Genomic DNA, 21,490 nt, shown 5'->3' on the forward strand with positions numbered 1-21,490 from the left:
TTTTAAACCCCAAAATACATTACGGCAAAGACTGGTTCATCCCAAAGATCCAGTCCCCCGGCACAAACAGAGTAATGTTGTGTATGCTGTTCAGTGTCAGGAGGGCTGTGATCAGTCTTACATCGGGGAAACAAAACAGCCACTGGCCAAAAGGATGGCCCAGCACAGAAGATCAACATCATCAGGCCAGGACTCTGCGGTCTACACTCATCTCCAGGCCAGCGGTCACTCTTTCAAGGATGAAGATGTTCACATCCTGGACAGAGAGGAACGATGGTTTGAGAGAGGAGTAAAGGAGGCCATCTTTGTGAAAAGAAATCGTCCATCATTAAACAGGGGTGGAGGCCTCCGGGTTCAATTGTCCCCCTCTTACAATGCTGTGATTGCTAGTATCACTCAGCCCTCTGTGAGTAGTAAACAGCCATCAGTGTGCTAATGATCCATTGTTAGGCTGATGGTCCTTCTTGAGCATGTGATCAGCTGGTTTTGGTTGTCAGCAGCAAACTGGTTGATCCACTCTGAGAAGGTGCTATTTAAGAGACTGAGCTGAATACAGCTCCTCAGACTGAGGAAGTCTCTTGGATGAGAGACGAAACGTTTCTAGATTTTTTTTGCTTTGTTTTGTTATTTGCTTTTTTGAATGTCCAGAGGACCAGATTGACCTTTTTTGGATCTGTCTCCTTTAGTTTTCAGTTTTGTCTGGGGGACAATCAGCAGGTCTTGATCACCGGACCTCAAAGCCCTGATCGGGGTGTAGGGATGTAAAAGTTCTGAGATATATATTGATGTCAAAACCAAAACCTTGAAATCCACTCGATAATGAACTGGGAGCCAATGGAGTTGCTTTAGAAGTGGAGATCTATGACATAATTTTGAAGAGCCAGTCAGGAGTTTAGCAGCAGCATTCTGTACAGACTGCAACCGGTCTAGGGAGGTTTTGGTTAAACAAGTGTATGGCGCATTACAAAGATCCAGGCGAGACGAAACAAAAGCATGAATTAATATTTCCAGTTCTGGACGAGAAACAATATGGCTAAGCTTGGCAATATTTCACAGATGGTAGAAACAGGAACGAACCGGAGACTTTACACAAGCTTCTGGAGTAAAATCTGAGTCAAATGTTATCCAGAGGTTTTTACCGAGGATTTAGTAAAAGGACCAAGAGGGCCAAGGATCTGCTTTATCATTGCAGTAGTTTTTTTTTCTGGAGCAAAGATGATTACTTCAGTTTTTTCTCTATTTAGCTGGAGAAAACTTTCAGTCATCCAGCTTATAATTGAATCCAAACAGTTTAGTAAAATGTGTAGTTTTGAAAGTTAATTTGGAAGAAAAGAAATAAACTGGATGTCATCAGCATAACAATGATAGGAGATATCCTTAAAAGATTAAAGCATCGGACCAAGACGGAGCATATAGAGCAGAAACAGCAGTGGCCCCAAAACAGAGCCCTGTGGAACACCAAAATGAACAGGCCAGGATTGGGATCTGTATGTAGATGTAGCCAAGAAGGTTGATATTTTTAAAGAAAATGTTTATATTTATTTTCAAGAATTGTTTATATTTTTAAAGAAAATGTTTTTGCTGTTAACTACTTGTTCAGTAATGCCTGTTTAAATTAGTTCAAAGAGCTCACTTTATTATTTTTTTCTATTTTTGTTAGTTGGAACCCAGCTGGCAGCAGTGGGCGGAGTTTCTCGTGAAGTACTGCTTGCTTCCGTACCAGCTCATAGCAGAGTTTGCATGGGACTGGTTGGCTGTCCACTACTGGACGTCCCGCTTCATCATTGTTAACACCATGCTGCTCTCTGGGCTGGATGGCTTCTTTCTGTGGAGGACAATTGCCAACATCAGGTGTGCACGAGAGAAAGCTGTGTACTTTCTGTCTGACAATAGCTGCTCCTACATTGTAACACACAGGACACTAATTTGACCCTTTTCTGCAGGACTATGCCACAAAAGATGTGGACCCACTTGTGCAAGATGCTCTTTCAGGGATTTGCCTTTGCCCTCCTGTGGCCTTTTGTCCCCCAGTTTGTGTGCAACTGTCTCTTCAACTGGGCTCTCTACATCAGCCCCATTATCAACTTTGACTTGGTGTTGCAGCAGTTATTGCACTTTGAAACATGAGCGCCGTAACAGATTGCATGGAGTTGGTGCCTACATTACGCTGTAAAGTTTACAGCAGATTAAATATCCGGAAGTCTAAATGCTGAGAAGTGTTTATTTTCAGCAGTAAACTCAGATGAAACTGGTTTTGTTGGATGATGGACAAAGTTGTCCTCTCTTCCAGTCTTGTCTCTTTTTCTTGGGATGTGTGGGATATGGAGCGAGAAGCACCAACCTGTTAAAAGAGAAACGATATGACAAAGACAGGACTCTGATATCTGTGATGTTACGGACTTGGACTGAACCGGTCACCACTGTGATCTCATGCTCCATTATATTCATGAACAACGATGCTGCAGTTCTGCAAACGAAGATAACGGCTAAACGTTAGAAATGTGCTTCTTAAGCTTGCTTTGTAGCACTGACATGGCTGCGATTCAGCAAAAAAATTAATTTTTCAACTGGAAATTAAATTCATTTTTCTTTCACTTGTTATCAGATGTCTTCTAGGCACATAATCTGTATGTATCTGTATGTGCAACTTTAATCTCAGTGCTATAAAGCTGCAAGCAAATTATAATTTGGAAAATATTGAAGAATCTGTCGCCTGTTTAGGAAAATTGTACCCCAAATTTTTTGTTTTATTATTTTGATAGCACACTAACAAAAAAAAAAACTCAACTGTACATTTGATAAAATGTAAAATTCAGATTGTTTCAATATTTTATTTAGGAATAAATAGTTTATAGTGGCTTAAACTGCTGACATATGCTTTGTTGCACATTTATTTTTTACTGTTTAGAAACATTTTTGCTGCTGCATCGGTTTTGATTTGTTTGAATCATCGTGGCAAACACTTTTTTTTGTCCTGGGACATTGTTTATTTGCACTAAAACATTCTACACTGTGACACTGTTATGTGTTCTCTTTCAGCATAAAGTTTTTTAAGCAAATATTTTTTCTATTGTGTTCTTATAATGTGGGAAATGGCTTAAAGATTTAATCAGAACTAATAAAATGACAAGTTGTGGATTTTATATGGAAGATTTAAGTGAGGCTGAAATTCATTGTAGTGGAGAAAAATCTGGCTGAAGTTTTTATGAAGGGGACTTCTAAAGTTCTCACAGTGCATCGCTAAACAGGAAGTGGAAACGCCATGACTTCTGGTTTACATATTAAACCTAGCTTATGATGCAAAATAAACTAGCAAATGGTTTGCCATTAAACAAAAAAAGGATCTAAAGAAAATAACTGAACAACGTCCGTTCATTCATTCATACACACATACATGTGCATAATTATTCTGTCCTCTCTGGATGCTAGACTGTTGACAACTTCCCAATGATGAAGCATGAATAGTTTTTGATTAACTATTCACCACACCGCTGGTCAGAGTAAAACTAAAATGTACAAGCATGAAAGAGCTGAAATGACACATGAAGCTAACACATGCTGCCATTAGCTTCAATGCTAATATGCTAACTTGACACATTAAACCACACTTCGATCAACTCAAATATATAATTTACTTCTTTTTTTTTTTAAATAAATCTTTATTCAAGCAAATGACAAGTATACAACAAACAAATGAATGGAGTATACAGAAGAACACAACACTTATATGAACAAACAACCTGGGGTGTTGATTAAACAAATATTTGCAAAAATTTACAGATAGAAATTGTCCAAAGGGCCTTTTTGTTCCTGTTATTCAGCTAAGGACATGATTGTAAAGTATCCTTGTGTTATACAGTATTAAGCAAGTTATTTACAGGTGTTTGTTGTTGTTTTTTAATATATTACATATGTTAATGGTTTGCCTATAAAGTGCAGTTTCATTACCGAAATACAAAATAACTTACAGTGAACAATAGGGGTTCATAAATCATTATTTAAGATTAATGAATATTATCTATTGTGTGTGTAACCTGAATGTCTCAAATGAGTGACAGAGAGCTGGTTAAAGATGTTTCCATCGCACAGACTCGCGCTTCCATTTGCAGTTCCCCTCTTCTGGAAGCTAGGGAAAAACTAGGAAGACAAGTTATTTCGAAACAAGGGTACAACGAAAATACCTGAACTATATATATTTATCTTTACCAGTACTGAGTACGTCAGGGTTAATTAATATCTGCTTAATAAAATAAATAAATAAATACTACTCTTGGAAAATCCCGTGGAGATGATTCCCCAATTAGATCTGAAAACCTTGAATGCTAAAGTGTACAAGATATTTTACACAATATATTATTATTATTACTGGTATATTATATTATATTACAACTAGTTTGAATTCACAATATCCTAATTATCTTGGGGATCATTCATAATATGGTCATATGTTTATATACATTGTAGCATTAAAAATGTACAAAAACTAAATATTCTATTGATGAACAGTGGTGGTTAAAAATACTACAAAATATTTATAAAGTACAAGCATCTAAACAGCCATTAAGTAATGCAAACTATTTAATTTAATGTTTATGTTGCTGGAGGTTGAGTTCCTATTTGCTGGAATTATTTATGTATTTTTTTATATTGAGTACTGCTATAAGTATTTTTAGGCAAAAACAAGTTTTTCTTGCATACTTGTAAAAATTTACAGCATGTTCAGTTTGGAAAACGATCGCCCCCTAGTGTTCAAAGTTCAGGATGACGGCAACAGCTTTCGTCAAAACAATGTAGAGGACTGTCGTAAAATAGCTAACACAATTACCAACGCAAACAGAAACAAGCACGCTCACTAAAGTTAAATCCAAACGTAATCAGTATTTATATTAGACTTTTTTATATTTTTCAGCAATACAAACAGTTATAAATTATATTTTAAATGTGATTCGAGGTGAAGATGTTAAACTTCGTGTACGTTTTTCACCGCGTGTTGCTTTTGACAGACGCTCCCCGAAGCCGCCGATGCGGAAGTGAAAAGTCTACGTGGGAAAGAAAGGTTGGCTCGACTGCGTTTGAACACTTTACACACGAGCAGCGCCGGTGTCCAATCCCGGTCCGCTCCGTCCCCGGTCCAGCCAGTTTTCCTCCTCCGGCGTGAAACAAATGGACGCGTTCAGTCGCACTCGGAGGTATAAATGAGTCTGAGAGCCGACGGCAGGCGGTAATGCTGCGCCGGGTGCGGCAGTGTCTCCGGCAGGTGCTGCTTCTGATGGCCCGGAGACCGGATCTGCTCTGCGGGGCTGTCGTGCTCAGCGTGCTGCTCGTGCTGGCGGTCAAGTTCACGTACAGGTAACCGAGATCTAATCTTAATCTGGGAGCTTGTGTTTATCCCAACAGAAATAATGAAGGCTCCTGGTTTGATCGGAGAGATACACGTGCTTTAGTCAATACTAATCAGACGTTTTCAGGTGTTTGACTACACGCAGCTAATCTCTGAAACTGGCGTGGACTAAAGGACAAGGAGATTAACACGAGTTTCAGCAGACATCATGTTTATTTTTCTATTTCTCTTATTTATTTATTTATTTTAGATGATGACACAGAACAGCAGTCAAACCGTGGTTGAGCTGTTATTTGACCCCTCAGGTTGACACAAACTGGTCTGAAACTATTATTGCTTTTTCTTACACTATAATGTTAATACAAATTTATGCTAATCTATAACCTTTGAGTGAGTTATTTAATGTGATTTGCCAACTGAAATGGATACCATCTTCACGCCTGATTATTGTCTTTTAAAAAATATATAAATTAGTTTATGATTTATGTTTATTTGTGGATGAAGCAACCTGACTGAAGCATGTTGGGCTTTTCAAACCCATCTGCTCCAAATTGTGTGGAAAGGAAAAGAAGCAGCTGCAAAATGGAGTGGACAGGTTTACTTTGGCTGTTTTTCTTATACACTACCATCCTTTTTAATCCAAAGTAAACAGGTTGTAGTTTCTGCTTTTCAATATCCTGAACTGCAGTCAAATTGAAGGTCCTGTGGATTAAAGCAAGCAGGATGTTGTCAGAAAAACTGAAACTTGAAGCAAATGAAAGTCAATTTACCTCCAAGCAGATCTGGTTTTGTATCATCATGTTTGGGGTTAGTTTTTATTTATTTATTTTTTTAAGTAGCTCAATTGTGCCAAGACCGTTTCATCTTATTTCTGAAATTTAATGACTTATTTCTGAAGAAATTGGAAAAGTACATGTAAAGACTACCGGTACATTTCATATCCTTACATGTTACACACACAAATCTCTGGCGCTAATACAGTTCGAGATCTGGTGTTGTACAAGACTTGATCTAATGTTTTAGCTGACATTCAGCTCATTGCAGATGTGGTAATCTTAATCTTAATCTACACCTCATTTTGTTGGATTTTGAAAACTGACCGTTTTCTTTCTTTATTTCTCACACTTTCAATTCAGTATTTGTATCTGACTGGAATATATATATATTATTTTTATATTTTTTTCTTTCTTTTAACACACACCTATTAATCATTTAAAATGCCAAAGGAATGAAATGGTGTTTAATCTACACATAATTATAAAATTGTCCTCAAAAACATGAATTTGTTCCCGTGTTATATATAAAAATACCAAAGATGAGTTTGACCGAGATTATAATGACACTTGCTCAGACCCAGTTAATGGATTAGATGGTTCTAACCAGTTTGATGTATTTCTTGTCATTCTTTACGTCTTTTCTCTCTGTAGCCGTGCTAAAGATGTGGTGGCGGCGGCTCGGCCTCCTGTGCGGTTCTTCTCTTCCGAGGCCCCGGTAGTGGATCTCTACTTGGGTCAACTAGACCAGGTGAGAATCCAAAATGCATAGATCTGATCATTACTGTGTAACAATCAGGTAATAAGTGAAAATCACTTCATAGATCAGTTTAGATGGCAGAGAAAGCTTCAGCCTGACGGTTAATGGCTTTGCATTGTTTTATTATTCCCCAAACTATTATTTCTGACATCAGAACCAAAGCTACATCAATTAACAGTCAAAAAAAATCACAAGATCAACTTTTTTTTTTTTTTTTTGGCTCAGGTGGAGCGCCTCAGGAGCATGGCTGAGGTGTCTTTTATTTTCTTCTACGCTCCGTGGTGTGCCCACTCCATGGCTGCTCGACAAGAAGTGCAGCAGGTAGCCAAGAAGCTGGCTAAACAGGTACAGAACGACTCCAAAAATCACTCAACGGGATTATTTCAGTATCAAATACTGATCTCTTTACTAAAATTTTATCAGACAAACACTAAAGAAGCTTCAAGGTTCATGCTCAATAATCCAGGAAGAAAATCCAACAATGGTTCAGTCAGGTCATCTGGACAGTGTCTTTTTTTTTTTGCATCCAAAGGACTTCATCAGTCCAAGGAGTCGTAACGACTTCAGTCTCACAGGCAGTACACTCACATAGTGGACCAACCAGTTTGCTGGTGATAAGATGGTTTCTGGGGCCCGCCCTCTCCCCTGTCGACTCCTCTGAGGCAGCCATAGCCAAAGTGGTTCAAAACATCAAAGTCCATGCTCAGTAATTCAGGTAAAAAAAATCAGACAAAGTCCAGAAACCGTCCAGATGACCTGACTGAACTTTGTTGGACTAAAGGAGCTTGTTTTTACATGGACACATTAAACATCCACCCACTTGTCTGTCCAGTCATTTCCTGCTGCTTATCTGTGGTCAGGTTACGACGTGAAGGTCACTTTCTGTGTACTTTTGGTACCTGGCTAAATTGTGGAAGGTAAAGACATCTGGAGTAGAACGTGTGCCAAAGCTAACATGATCTACAACTGCCTTACTGGACTGGTTGAGGCCCAGGGTAACTAACCACCACTGCTGTTAACCAGCAGGGTGCTGGTGGACACTGGACTTGGAGGCAGATGATTTGTCTGACAAGGAAGCAGCCAAAAGACAAAGAAGAATTTCTGGATGCGGAGGCAACAGGTCCAGGAGGGAAACCCAGCCTCCCCTCTCCCCAACAACACTCCATCTCCTCCTGGGGAATCCAGAAGCACTCTCAGGCCAGAGAGGATGCTTAATCCCTCCAGCGATGATGGAGAGAACAGGATCCAGGATGCAAGCAGCTAAAATGGGCTTCCTCTGTAATGTGATCAGGATGAGCCTTGGAGATGAAGAGAGGAGCTTCATCATCTGAAGGACGTTCAGAGTAGACCTTTCTGCTCCGCCACGTAGAACAGCTGTTGTAGTTGGGGCATCTGATCAGGGTGTCTCCCTCTGGAGGTATTCTGGGCATGTGAGGAGACCTTGGGACAGAGGGTGTAGTCAGTGATACGTGAGTATACGGAGTATACCCATTAGAAAAGCTTGGAAATTACTGTATACCCTCTTAAAAGTGCCCGATGGTATGTGACATATCAATGGGCATGTGTCATTGTCAACACATTTGGAACATTTTATTGACACATTGAGTTGGTTCAACCTGGGTTTTTTTTTTTTTTTATAATTAATACTTCTGTACTTATTACTTAATACTTGAATATGTTTTGCTTTGATACTGTTTTATAAATTCTATAACATGTTTTTAATACAAAACCAACTGTTGTACAAAGGTACATTTATTCAAATATAAGCATCAGAGAAATTCTGAAATGTTCAATATGCTTAAAAATCTAAATAAATTGACGATTACATTGTAGTAACTGGTCTAGTTCGGTTTCTAAGCACAGTATACCCAGTATAAAAATGTAGACTACACCACTGGGACAGACCCAGAACTCACTGGAGGGATTCTGCGTCGGAACATCTGGAATTCTGCTGGAGAGCTAAATACCTGAGACCTGACCATGAACAGATGGATGGAGAAAAGTTATTGTAGCTTGAGTTAAGAATGGATTTTAAATCAAATTATAAATTTAAAGAAATCATTTGAAAAACCTTTTAACTAAACCAAAAAAAAAATGCAGCGTCGGGTAATGCAGATGTAAATTAAAAACAAAAAGAAAATCCAGAGGCCTATATTTGAATCAAATGTGGCAGATGGTCTGAGGTCTTTGAAACAAAGTTTGGACCCAGTAATCTGGTCTCGTTTTGCTTGTTTCATCTCCGTTTCCTTCTGCCTCTTTCCCACACACCCAACACAGGTGCAGTTTGTGGCCGTTAACTGCTGGTGGAGTCAGGGGAAATGCAGGAAGCAGAACCGCCTCTTTCAGTACCCCGTCACCCATCTGTTCTACAGCAGGTAAGAAGAGCAAAGCTTAAAGTAAGTCTTTAAAACGTCCACATTTGATATGAAGGCATTTCAAAAATATATTTGTGAATTAAAACAAACGAATCAGACGCATGTTAAACATCTTTATTTTCAGTAAAATACCTTCTTCCTGCAGTGAAGTGAATTGCTCCGCTCGGGGTGTCTGCATGTTTTAGTAGTACTGTTACTTTCATTCTGAGATTTTGCTTTTGAAAACTTTATTTCCTTTTTTTCTGGATGTAAATCACCTTTTTTTGGATGATTGTTTCCTCTGGTATCGGATGCTGCAGCTGGAAGGATTTTTACTAAAACTTTTTTAGTTTTGTACATTTGTTATGATGTGTAACCATAACAAGTTTTTTTGTTTGTTTTTTTTTACAACTGGGAACGGATGATTAACATCTCAAAAACTCAAATAATATCTCAGCTACAGCCCCAAATCTCAAATGAGTTGAAAAGGAGGTGCAGTGGATGCATTCCCATCTCCCTGCTGGCTGTGTTGACGTGCCTGACCACTGAGATCCTGGAACTAGCAGGAAACACGGCTTGTGACAACAGAAGGACCAGGCTCATCCCCCGGCACCTGCAGCTGGCTGTCTCCGCAGTGACAAGGAGCTCGGCATGCTGCTAGGAGGCGTGGCCATCGCTCTGGGAGGAGTTCAGCCCGGCATTCAGGTGGTCCTGCAGCCCAGGGGAACTGAGAGGCCAGCAGAGTCTGGGTGGATGGATCGGACAGCATCTGCAGCCAGTTTCTTCCGATCCGCTGTGGGACAGACCTTTACAAGAGATCCTTCCTGCCTACAGCCATCAGCATCTATAACATCTCTTAATGAAACTATGATGACGAGTTACAAAAACATTTAATTTCCCTTTGGGATTAATAAAGTATTTTTAAATTTGAATTGAATTTGAAGAGCTCATCGGTTATTTAAAACGCAACAAAATGCATGACTACATATCACACAGATTCTGGCAGCTCCTACTTTTGAAAGTACTGCAATAAAAATACTGCAATATGTAAGCTTACAGAACATCTAAGCTTTATAACTTGGAGTCCCACACTCCTTGTTTCTTTGAATTGAGAAAGCTCCTCGTATGAGAAGCGAAACATCTTCAGCTACAGAACAGAAGTCCAGTTGTTTTTGCTTTTAATCTTGTTTGGATTTAACATGTCCTGGATGACTGAGAATATTCACCAGCTTTTTGAAAATACCATTTCTCACGTGTGCGTGAGCGTTATTGTGGCTTTCATGTTAAAATTTAAGAATATTTATGGATTTTTGCTGATAGCATTTTACTTGTGTATAATCCTATAATTGTTTCAATAAAAAAAAAACAGAAATGTGTTCTGCTTCCTCCATATACTGATTCAAACTTTTTTTTAAAAAGAAGCTTAGGTTATTTTTTGTGTATTCAGGACTAGTTTGTGTTGGTTTCTAGAGTTTGGACTGATTTTTGTGTGGGTGTGTGTTTGAGGTGGGGGGTTGGGTGGGGTGGTGGTAAATGGAATTTAAATATGTTCACTTTTCAAAGACTCACTCAAAACTGTTTAAAATGATTCAAACCTGAATTTGTTAAATTTTTTTAAAACTTTTTTACAACTCAAATCTGTGTATAGGCAAAGGTTTTGTGATTGTACTTTGAAGTATTTTTATTTTATAATTTATTTTTATGATTTATCCTGGCTTACTCATTTTGTGTTACATCTTTTACAGATCTTACGTAGTTATCATGCATTTATTAAATGTCTTTTACTCTGTTATGTGCTTTTCCTGCTTTCCTGAACATTTGGTCTAGTTAAACAAGTTATAAACACCTTTTTTATATTCCTGCTTGGTTTTATTATTTGCTTTTTGTTTGTTATTCTGCAGGTTTGGGCCAATAGAGTACAAAGGTCCACTTGTGGCTTCATACATAGAAAGTTTTATCCTGAGAGTCATCACACCTCTGACGTACCTCCCATCGAGAGCGCACCTTGACGAGTTCCTCTCATGTCATGAGGTATGATCTCACTTTGTATCACAAGATGAAGGTTTGACAGAGTAAATGATTATAAGTTGTGTGTGTGTGTGTGTGTGTGTGTGTGTGTGTGTGTGTGTGGGGGGGGGGGGGGGGGTCATATTTCTGCTAACAAAATATCCCATGAACCACTGGACAAATGTTAAAGAAACTGAAAAGTAATGGTTGTACATCTACAGCTGATTAACCTGATTTAAAATGGCCACCAAAGTAATTCAGCCATAGGAAAAATGATGACAATAATCAGCTAAAAATCTGTCATATTTAGAGCTAGAATTGAGCGTGATAGTAGCTGAGAGTCATCCCTAGCACATACTCTGCACATGAGGGATCTTTATCTTCTGCTGTTCAGCGTATTGTGTTTTTTTAAATTATTTTTATGGTACTAGTGCTTAGTGTATTTTTAATTTAAGGTTTTTCTTAGTTCATATCTTTAGATCTTATTCTTATTACTGTTTTTCTTTTACATTTTATACTTTTGTTGAACTGGGACCCTGTGTGTACCGTTTTGTTCCACCACATGTACCACATGCGTACGACAAAGAACCTTGAATCCTTGAATCCTTTTATATAAAAAAATTGGCAATATGCATTTCACCAAAGAATACTTGTTTATTTTCTTAGTGTGTGCTTACTATCGAATCTTAAGTTTTTAAAATGCAATTTGCGACTCGAGAAATTAATGAGTTTTCTGTAATTTACTGACGAAGCAAAAACTGCATTGTTATTTAAAACGAGCAGAACAGAAGCTAAAAATAGCAAAACCGTAGTTAAAAAATTGTAGCTAAATGCTAAAATGAGCATAAGAAGGCCAAACTAGAGCAAATATGTTGAAGTAGAGTTAAGAGAACAAAGAATGAACTATTTTTATGAGAAAAAGTGTGAAGTATTCTAAAAAGTATCCAAGTTGCAAGTTCCATAGCTCTCTATTACCAGTCAAGACAAATGTTTTGATACGTGAACAACAGACTAAACAAGAAAAATGCATGAAAAACTATCAACAAAAAACAATGTGAATGCTGAATCAGCATTCAGATTATTATTCATTGTCTTTAAAGAATAAATGTTTATTTTTATTTGTCATTTGATCAGTCATAGATTCTCCATCTTTAGTTGTGTTGCTTCTTAGAAAAAAACCCAACCCTTCTTTATTTTTGTAACCATCTCTTTCGGTTTTCCAGCCTCGTGTGGTGGGTTTCTTCCAGTTTAATTCCTCTCCACAGCCACCGGGGTACATCACATATCTATCCTCTGCCCTGCAGGCCCTTAGAAGGGGTAAGAAGTGACCATTTTGTTTAAGCCTTTATTTTTAAATTCATATTAGTTTATTTAATGATCACAAATCTGCTGATTAATGACAGAAAAATAAGTCGTTGGCCTTTTTTTTTTAAGTTTGTTTTGTCTGTAATGCAGATTTTCGTGGAGTTGTGCGCTTTGGAATTGTGACTAGCAAGCAAGTGGCAGAAACTATTTCAGTTAGAGCGGATGAAACCATTTACCTGTACAGAAGATTTAACTCCTCCTTGGTATGCACTGTCAGCAGTTTATGGTAGATTGTATTTAAACACACAAAATCAAAATGCGGAGTACACTTCCTGTTAGTATCACGCTTCCCTTCTTCGTCAGATCTTTCCTAGAAAGGAGCGAAACTTCACATCAAATGCCATCTGTAGCTGGGTGTTTGAACACCATGAGACCGTCCTTCAGTGGCTCCAGCCCCCTGAAACAAAGTCGTATCTGCTGGAGCAGGAGTTGATTAAAGGCCCGGCTCTCCTGATGTTTGTGCCACACAATCCACTGGGCTCTAAACCAAACTCCATACTACAGCAGGTAATTAGTCAAAATGGTCACATTAGAAAAGAGATAAAACTTGCTTTCTTTCGGTGCTAATGATGCTTCATGCTCTATCAGTCGTGGTGTGCCACAAGGCTCAGTTGTTGGTCCCCTTTTTTTGTATGTTTCATTTATATTATAAAGCATTGTTTGCAAATACTTTTTTTTTTGTTTCTTCACCCAAAACATCATGTTTCATAACTTCAGTTTGGAATTTTTTTAATATCTGCCTCCTCAAATATTTAAGAAGAGCTCATGTTTCCCTTCATACACCCCCAGTAAGATCATAAATAATTTAGTCACTTTGTTGTAAATCTGGGTTGATGTGTTATAAACGCATCTGAAATAATCAAAAAACGTTTACATTTTAAAATGTTTTTTTTTATTCCCACTTAGAGGTTAGATATTAGAAATATTCAGCTCTTTAATACCCCAATAGAAGGTATCCATGTTTCTATTTTACTGCTTTTGTTTTGCTTGGCCTTCTATATTTTTTACTAGTCTCATCTTTCATTTGATTTTGTATAATTTGAAAAAGAATCTCAGCAAAATTCAAGAAGTGTGTCTGCTTGATCCTTACTGTATTTTACAATCTATAATTGAATGCTTTTTATTTTATCATTTTTTTTCCAATTCATTTTTAAAGTGTAATTTGAACTAGCCTGAAACATGGCCACAATTTTCACTTAATGACAACTCATGTCGGCTTCAAATTTTGCACATGTAAAGTTTTGTAGTAGTATTTATTTTTGCCTTGTTTGTCTTTTAGGTTGCAGACATTGCCCTGCGTTATCATTCCTGTGACCGCTCCAGCTCGGACTACGCTTTCGTCTCTCACTCCATGTGCTGCCAGTCAGTTGTTCTCCCAGAGTCGACTGCAGAGGTGTGTGAGGTGTGCCTCAATGTGTCTGGACCCAGCCTCCCTGCCTCCTCCATTCGCTGCTTATTTCCCTCCATCACACAGGGAGGAGACATGTTTCAGACTAATATAAAACACTGCTGTCTCCACCGACTACCTTCTTCCGCCTCTACAAACGCTGCAACCTCAGCGGGCTGTAGCAGTTTCCTGAACAGCTACAGTCCATTTACTCTATTCAGTGCCTGCTGCAAAAAAGCAGAACCTCAATTCAGTGAATCACAAGCCAAAGAAGAGCCATACATGCAAAGAGCTCTCCCACCTTCTCCTCCTTATGCTCCTCGGCAGGAGGGAGATGGCATCACAGGTCTAAGCTGTCAGACTAACAGGACGCTCAGGTTTTACGTGCTGGACATTGCTCTGAACTGGCCTCTGGCAGTGAGGCTCGGAGCATCAAGCATCCGAAACGCTTCTACGCATCAGGAGTCTTCATCACAGGCTGATGGGAGCAGCGATGGGTCATTTGCAACTATTGTGAACCTGAAGGACGAGGTTCATTATGTTCTTCATCGCAGCCCAGCAGCCACGCTGACAGAGTCTCTGGGTAAGGTTTGTTTTCGACATCTCACTTGGTTCTGTTTGTCACTCCCAGGGCAGTGGGTAAGCTCGGGTTTCACCTACCTGAAGAAAATATTAAAACATCAGGGTTGAAGGAGTCTTTTTATTAGTGTCTGCAGAAATATTTCAGTAAAATTAACTTTAACCTTCACAGTTTAACTGTAAGTCTTACCAATCATTAACTAAATAATTAAGCTTTTTTTATTGACAACTCTGTTTTTTTCTGTTGCGTAACTTCACTGCATTATTTTCAGTAGCCGTTTCTTGTTATAAACAGCAAAGATGGAACACATATGTAGTTTCTGCTACTTTCAGACTTTAACAATAATAATTTGTTCCTTTCTAAGTCTTAGCATGTAAAAATTTAATTTAATCTTCCAACCCCTTCCTCGTCTTATGGCAGTGATATTTTTAGGTGCTTGTTAGCTCCAACTGCGCAGTAAGGGTTAAACAAATATCTAGATTTATTTTTTGTATAAACTAAAGAGACTCCCACAAAGCAAGGGTTTAAAGAGTGAGACTAATAGATTCAAATAAGTTTAAAACCTTTCCTGAGCTCCTTTATAACTCTACTTTCCATGATTTATCCACCAAGTGTGTCAGTCAGAGATTAGAGCGCCATGAAAGCTACAGAGTTAGTTTAGAAGTGCTCTTGAAGTTTAGCTTGTTAGTACATTTGATTTTATTTCTCGTTGTGGGTTAGTTCTTATACAAAACGATGTAATTGTGCATTTGTAAAGAAACAACCATATAAGTGTGAGTTTGTTTGAACTGTGAAAGAAAGGTACTTCTAGAACTTAGAATGAGAATTGCACCGGAAAACGTACGGAAGAAAAATGGATCACAATAATGTGAATGCTTCATAAACATTCACACTATTAAAATACTTTACAGCACATGTGAAATATCTTTCCACTTAGGCTCTTTTCATTTTTATCCAAACATCATGTACCTGTTTTTACATGCACTTAATCACGTCGTATAAGTGTCATCGGTTTGAGCGAAACCTGTGATTTTGAGCTGTTTTCATGTTTTGTGTCACAATGAAGAGGCCTTCATTACGAACTTCAGCGCCCCGTACAGCCTCCTAAAGAGACATTTGGTCGGGGAGGAGAAGAAGAAGAAGGATGACGAAGACATCAAGCACCCAGCTGAACATCCCCTGTCTCCTCCCCGCCTCCTCATCAACGAGTTGACCACCTCCTCCTTCCTGCCCTCCATCATGGACCATCAAAAGGTGATTAAAACAAATGCTTTCTGGCCTCTAAATCTACAAAGTGTGAACTCAGTTTTTAAGTTTTGTTTCTGATTTTTCTGAAGATATTTGAGATCCTAAAAATTCTACATGTGATTAAAAAAAATCATTATGAATTTAGGTTCTGTGTTTCTGGTCTGCCAAAGATTATATATTATTATTATTGGTATTAGTAGTATTAGTAGTGTTAGTATTATTTGTCTGCAATTTGTGAATAATTCAGAATGTGAGTGAACCCATATTATTTTTTGTTAATCTGAAAATGAACATTTTTGAATCTCAAAAGTTGGTCAGATGATCTTTTTAAACCTCTGGTTTGTTGTTGGAAACTTTCAGAATACAAAGTAAGTAAAGAATAACAGCAAAGCAGTTTTTATATGCACGAATAGCATCAACAGCTAGCTGTGACACTTCTGGCAATTATATCTGAAAATGTCTGCAGGAATACCCACCTAAAATATAGTTGATGGTAATTAAAAGACTAATTTAAAAGAAAAGGGTAGCATGACATTTTTGTGATCGAGTGCACGTCCATGATGAGTTCATGTTGGCTTTGGCCACACTTGTCCTAGTTCTTCACTTGTCTGTGTGGACCGAATTAAAATGTTTCACCAAACTGGTCGTTCAATAAGCTGTCTACAACTGGTAAGATTTGAGTTGTTTGTAACCATTATACAGAACTTTACTTCAGAAGATATGAACTGTTGCTTTAACAAAGAAAATGAGCATTTTCTGTGAAAATGCAACGTGAACGCTCACTACTGAATGACTTGGGTGAAGAAGCGGAAACTGAATTGTTAAAGTTGAAACAAGCAAAACAAAACTAAATTTAGCTAAATTGTAGAAGCTAAATTTAGCTAAATCGTAGCTAGAAGCTAATATTTGCCAAACAGTTGCTAAAGGCTAAATTCACTAATACTTTAGTTGAATCAGAAAAATTGGCAAAAACGTATCTGAAAGATAAAATGAGCAAAACTGTAATTGAGAGATAAAAATAGTAAAACCATAGAAAACTAGTAAATGCTAAATGTATCAAAATGGTAGCCAAAAATTAAAATTTGCAAGACCGTAGCTAAAAGCTTAAATAAACATAAGACCAAAAACAGAACTAGTTAAATAAATTAATGACAAAGTATAATATTTTGTCTCATTTGTTTAACTGGGTTTTCTTTATCTACTTTTAGGGCTCGTGTGAAAATCTGATGATGGTCATATTTATGCAGAAATATAGAAAATTCTAAAGGTTTCACAAATTTCCAAGCACCAATGTATGCTTGTTCTAAATCTAAAAAGACGCAATGGAGTTCTTTCTGACCCTCTCTGTACTTCTCCATCAGCATCCTCAAAGCAAATATGGCATCTGTGGTGCTCTTTCTCAGCATGAAACCATACTGCTGCTCACAGTCACCTCTCGTCTAAGTCTTGCTTCCACAACTCTCTCACAGATCTTCATCGTGTGGCTCATCAACTTAATTCCCCTGTATCTACAAATCTTTACATCACTCTTGTTCCTAAAAATGGCCACCAGCACTCTTCTTCTCCATTTGTCAGGCATTTTCTCACCCTCATATATGCCATTAAATATTTGAATCAAAAACTTCACTGCCATCTCTCCAAGACATTACCAAACCTCCACTGGTATGTCATCAGGTCTTACTGCCTTCCCCTTCTTCATTCTCTTCAGAGATTTTCGGACTTCACCCTCACTAATCTTTCCCACTTCCTCGCCCACAGTTTCTATGACCTGCTCTTCTTTCTCTTTCATTATTTTCATTCATTAGTTCCTCAAAATACTCCTTCCATCTTCTCGTCACTCTTCTCATTTGTTAGAACATTACCATTCCTATCTTTAAAAAACCTAACCTGCTGCACATCCTTTCCAGCCTGATCCCTCTGTCTCACCAATCGGTACAAGTCCTTCTCACCCTCTTTAGTGTCCAGCCTCCCATGATACAACTCATCATATGCCTTCTGCTTTGCCTTAGCTACCCCCCTCTTTGCTCTACGTCCCATCTCCTTATATTCCTGTCTCCTCAGTCATACTCACTGTCATATTGATTCCTGGTTAACCTCTTTCTTTGAACAGCATCCTGCACTTCACTATTCCACCACCAGGTTTCCCTATCATCCATTCTCTGTCCAGATGACACACACATTACATTCCTACCTGTCTCTCTAATTACTGTTGCTGTAGTAGTCCAGTCATTTGGAAGCTCTTTCTAACCCAGAACATTTAACAGCTCCTCTCTGAACTCCTCACAACATTTTTCCTCCTTCACCTTCCACTATTTGCTCTTCTTCTCTGATTTTACTCTCTCTTCTTCACAACAACTGTCATTCTATACACAACCATCCGATGATGTGCGGCCAAGCTCTCCCCTTTACACAGTCTCCAATCTCCCTCAGGTTTCCTCTTCTACACAGAATGTAGTTGACCTGCATACTCCTTCCTCCACTCTTAAAGGTCACTCTATGTTCCTCCCTCTTTTGGAAACAAGTGTTGACTACAGCCATTTCCATTCTCTTGGCAAAATCCACCACCATCTGTCCTTCCTGGTTTCTTTCCTTGATACCAAATCTACCCATCACTTCCTCATCCCCTCTGTTTCCTTCACCAACATGTCCATTCAGGTCTGCTCCGATCACCACTCTCTCCTCCCTGGGAATACTTTCTATCACTTCATCCAGATCCTTCCAAAATGTATGTTTCTCCTCCACATCATCCAACTTGTAAAGCGTAACTACTGACAACATTTAACATCAGACCTTCTAGTTCTACCTTCAGAGACATCACCCTATCTGACACGCTTTTCATCTCTACTACATTCTTTGCCAACTCCCCCTTCAGGACCTTCCTTCATTTCTCTTTGTATACACACCATGGTAAAACTGTTTAAACCCTGCCCTAAGACTGTGAGTCCCCTGAAGTAGTTTGACTGAAACACTTGAAAGAAACAAACTTTATACAGGAAAACAGCGGTGTGATTGCTGACTTGGCACAAAAAAGCGTATTGATGGCATTGATCTGTCACAGCTGCACTGCAGAAGTTGATTTTATATCTGTGTGTTTTTAGGATGTGCTGCTGTTCTACTACACTCAGTGGTGTGGATTCTGCTCTGGTCTGAACCACGTCCTCATTCAGCTGGCCCGGTTACTCCAGGGAAACAGCAGCATCTCTGTGGCCAGGTACAGTTTGATCCACGTTCGTTTCTGGTGGAGTTGAAATGAACGGTCTTAGCCAATGTCAGTTCTCTGACCCTTCTTTTTCACAGAAACTAAAATAAAGTAACTGCACGGTTCTGTTTTCAGGGTGAATGTGGCCCGAAACGACCTCCCTTGGGAGTTCATGGTGGATCATGTTCCTTCCATCCTCCTGTTTCCCAGATACAGGTGAGAGGATTTAGAGAGACACAAAATTTCTCTTTCAACTTTAATAATTTTGTTTAAAATTTTTTGACAATGACATAATCAGTTCAAATGCTGAATTTATTTTTAATTCGTAATTCATTTTGCTTCAAAATCAGATATTGTTTGCTGTAGATAAAATTGTATGTACCATATGGAGATCAGGCCTGTCGCAATAAACAATAAATCAATTAATCGCATGATAAATGAAAATTATCGACCTCATTTTCATTTATCGGCTTTATCGTTTCTTCGTGTCTCTCTTTTTACTGAAGACACTGGATGACAAAAGGCTCCTCACTGACTTCTCCCTTTTCTATTTTCTCTTTAAAATCTGTTTTAATCGTCCAAAATCACGTTTTTGGATCGTTAAAAGCAGCTAAGCTATGAGCTAAGCTAACAGGCCGACCTCGGGGAAAAAACCTCCGTCTTGCCAAAGCTCCAAAATTCATGGTTGAAACTCGTGCCTTTGTCTAAAAAGTTATATTTCTCTGCAAAAAGAAGCTGAGAACTTTTTTACTGATTTTTTATTTATTTATTTATTTTTATTAAAAGCTTTGTGTGAAAAATGCTACGCTAAAGAGCTCAAACCACACGGAGCGTCTGCCATTTTGAAAACTAAAAAACAGGAAAGAGTCGGCCCATGTCACATCAAGGGGCCTCCTGCCATCCGGTGGTCAAAAAAGGTACTGCACACAAAACAAATTAACCAACATGTCTTCTTAAATTTGACACTAATTGCTAATTATTGTAAAATTTCAAACAATTTTATCGTTTATTGCAATAATTTCTGAGACGATTAATTGCCCAGCAAAATTTGTTATTGTGACAGGCCTAATGGAGATTGTATTTTCTGACTTGGTCTTTATCAGCATTTTGTCAAATCAGGATATTTTTATTTGCTCAAACAAATGGAAAAACAAATCAACTCTTATCGTCACGTACTAGTAATACAGGTTAAAAAAAATAAACTTAAAATAATTACAACTCTGAATGATTTGCAGTGCTGTTGTCACTTTTGTGTTTCCTTGTTCTCCTTTAGAAAGCATCTAAGTGTGAAGTTTCCAGCTGACCTTCCCATCACGTTGCCCAACCTCCTCCGCTTCATCCTGCAGCACTCTAGCTCCTTGCGTCATGGGGACAAACCATCAGCTGAAGCGCGGGAGACGGGACCCGACGCCATCCTCCACTCGGAATTTCTGGCAGTCCAGCAAGAAGTTCGAACTCTGCATCACGCCCGCGAACGTCTCTCCCGACAGCTGGCGCAGCTGTGGCGGGATTACCGACAGCTGAAGTTTGACAAACGCAGCGTAGAGGAAAGTTTGGAGAAGCAGCTCCAGGAGAAAAGCCAGCAGCTCGCCGAAGCTTTGAGGCGACTGCAGGAGCTGGCGGACACTTCTGAAAGTCTGCTGAGCGAGAACGCTCTTCTCAGGGTCCTGCTGAGGGCGCTGAAGGACAGGACAGAGGCTAGAGAGAAAGCCGAGGGCTACAGGACAGAGGCGGAACAGATAAGAGGCCGTGCGGCTTCATGAGTCCGAGCTTGCAGAGACATGGAGACGAAAGGAAACGGCACCTGGAAATAAAAGGAGTGAATTAGAGGAGGAGAAACAAACGCTGCAGTTAGACATGAAAATCCAAGGATGATAATCCTCCAGAAAGAACAGGAGAACGTGCTGGTTGGTGAGTCGGGACTCAAATGCACAAAAGAGGATAATTCACACAGAAGGAATACTATAAAGTGCTTTAATCCTCATCCCTCATGGATACACTAGTTAGAAAATTCAGTAAGACCTGTTCCGTTTGATATTCTGCGTCTGCAGAGGTCACGTCTTTTTCAGGATAAAGGCGGCTTCAGAACGCCAACATCAAAGTCCACCACTACCAAAATGGACAAAATATAAAGCCGACAGAACTTTTGTTTATTCCATTTGTCAGCACTGATTATTATTATTATTATTTAGTACAAGTCTACTGATAATTTACAAAGACTGCAATCGTTAAAACGTGTGCCATAAGTCGTGTTTCTTTTCCCGAGTTTCCTGTTTTACTCATGGTAACTTCAAACTGATTTAGAAGCCAAGCGCTCTAAATTCTTCAAGGAGAAATTGCCAAGGAATTTAACTTTTAATTTGAATTATTTAAATACGGAAGAACTGTGGAACAAAATTTAATTTGAGTGTTTTTCACCCCTTTGCAGTAGTGAATGAAGGACCTGGGTCTTTTTTATTTATTTTTATTATTATTA

The 21,490-nt window shown here is 38.7% G+C and overlaps 2 protein-coding genes across 2 annotated transcripts in view; both read left to right on the forward strand.

Annotated features, from left to right (window-relative positions):
• LOC119422964 (bifunctional apoptosis regulator) overlaps positions 1–2,203 on the forward strand; it is a 13,719-nt gene extending 11,516 nt beyond the window's left edge. The window contains exons 8-9 of the mRNA XM_037690374.1: positions 1,661–1,851; positions 1,944–2,203. Of these exons, the coding sequence (XP_037546302.1) occupies positions 1,661–1,851; positions 1,944–2,127 (375 nt within the window). The 3' untranslated portion in view covers positions 2,128–2,203. The remainder of the gene's footprint in view (positions 1–1,660; positions 1,852–1,943) is intronic.
• A 3,016-nt stretch (positions 2,204–5,219) lies between these two features.
• On the forward strand, positions 5,220–21,145 carry txndc11 (thioredoxin domain containing 11). The gene is made up of 13 exons (XM_037690375.1): positions 5,220–5,349; positions 6,769–6,865; positions 7,100–7,219; positions 9,152–9,249; positions 11,130–11,259; positions 12,459–12,552; positions 12,691–12,803; positions 12,904–13,107; positions 13,880–14,570; positions 15,634–15,821; positions 18,914–19,026; positions 19,150–19,230; positions 20,288–21,145. Exons 1-13 carry the CDS (start codon positions 5,225–5,227, stop codon positions 20,775–20,777), a joined length of 2,544 nt encoding a protein of 847 aa, XP_037546303.1. The 5' UTR covers positions 5,220–5,224; the 3' UTR covers positions 20,778–21,145.
• Positions 21,146–21,490: the final 345 nt, after the last annotated feature.

The sequence above is a fragment of the Nematolebias whitei genome, chromosome 16, assembly GCF_014905685.2.
Source record: "Nematolebias whitei isolate Nwh7 chromosome 16, NemWhi1, whole genome shotgun sequence".
NCBI lineage: Eukaryota > Metazoa > Chordata > Actinopteri > Cyprinodontiformes > Rivulidae > Nematolebias > Nematolebias whitei.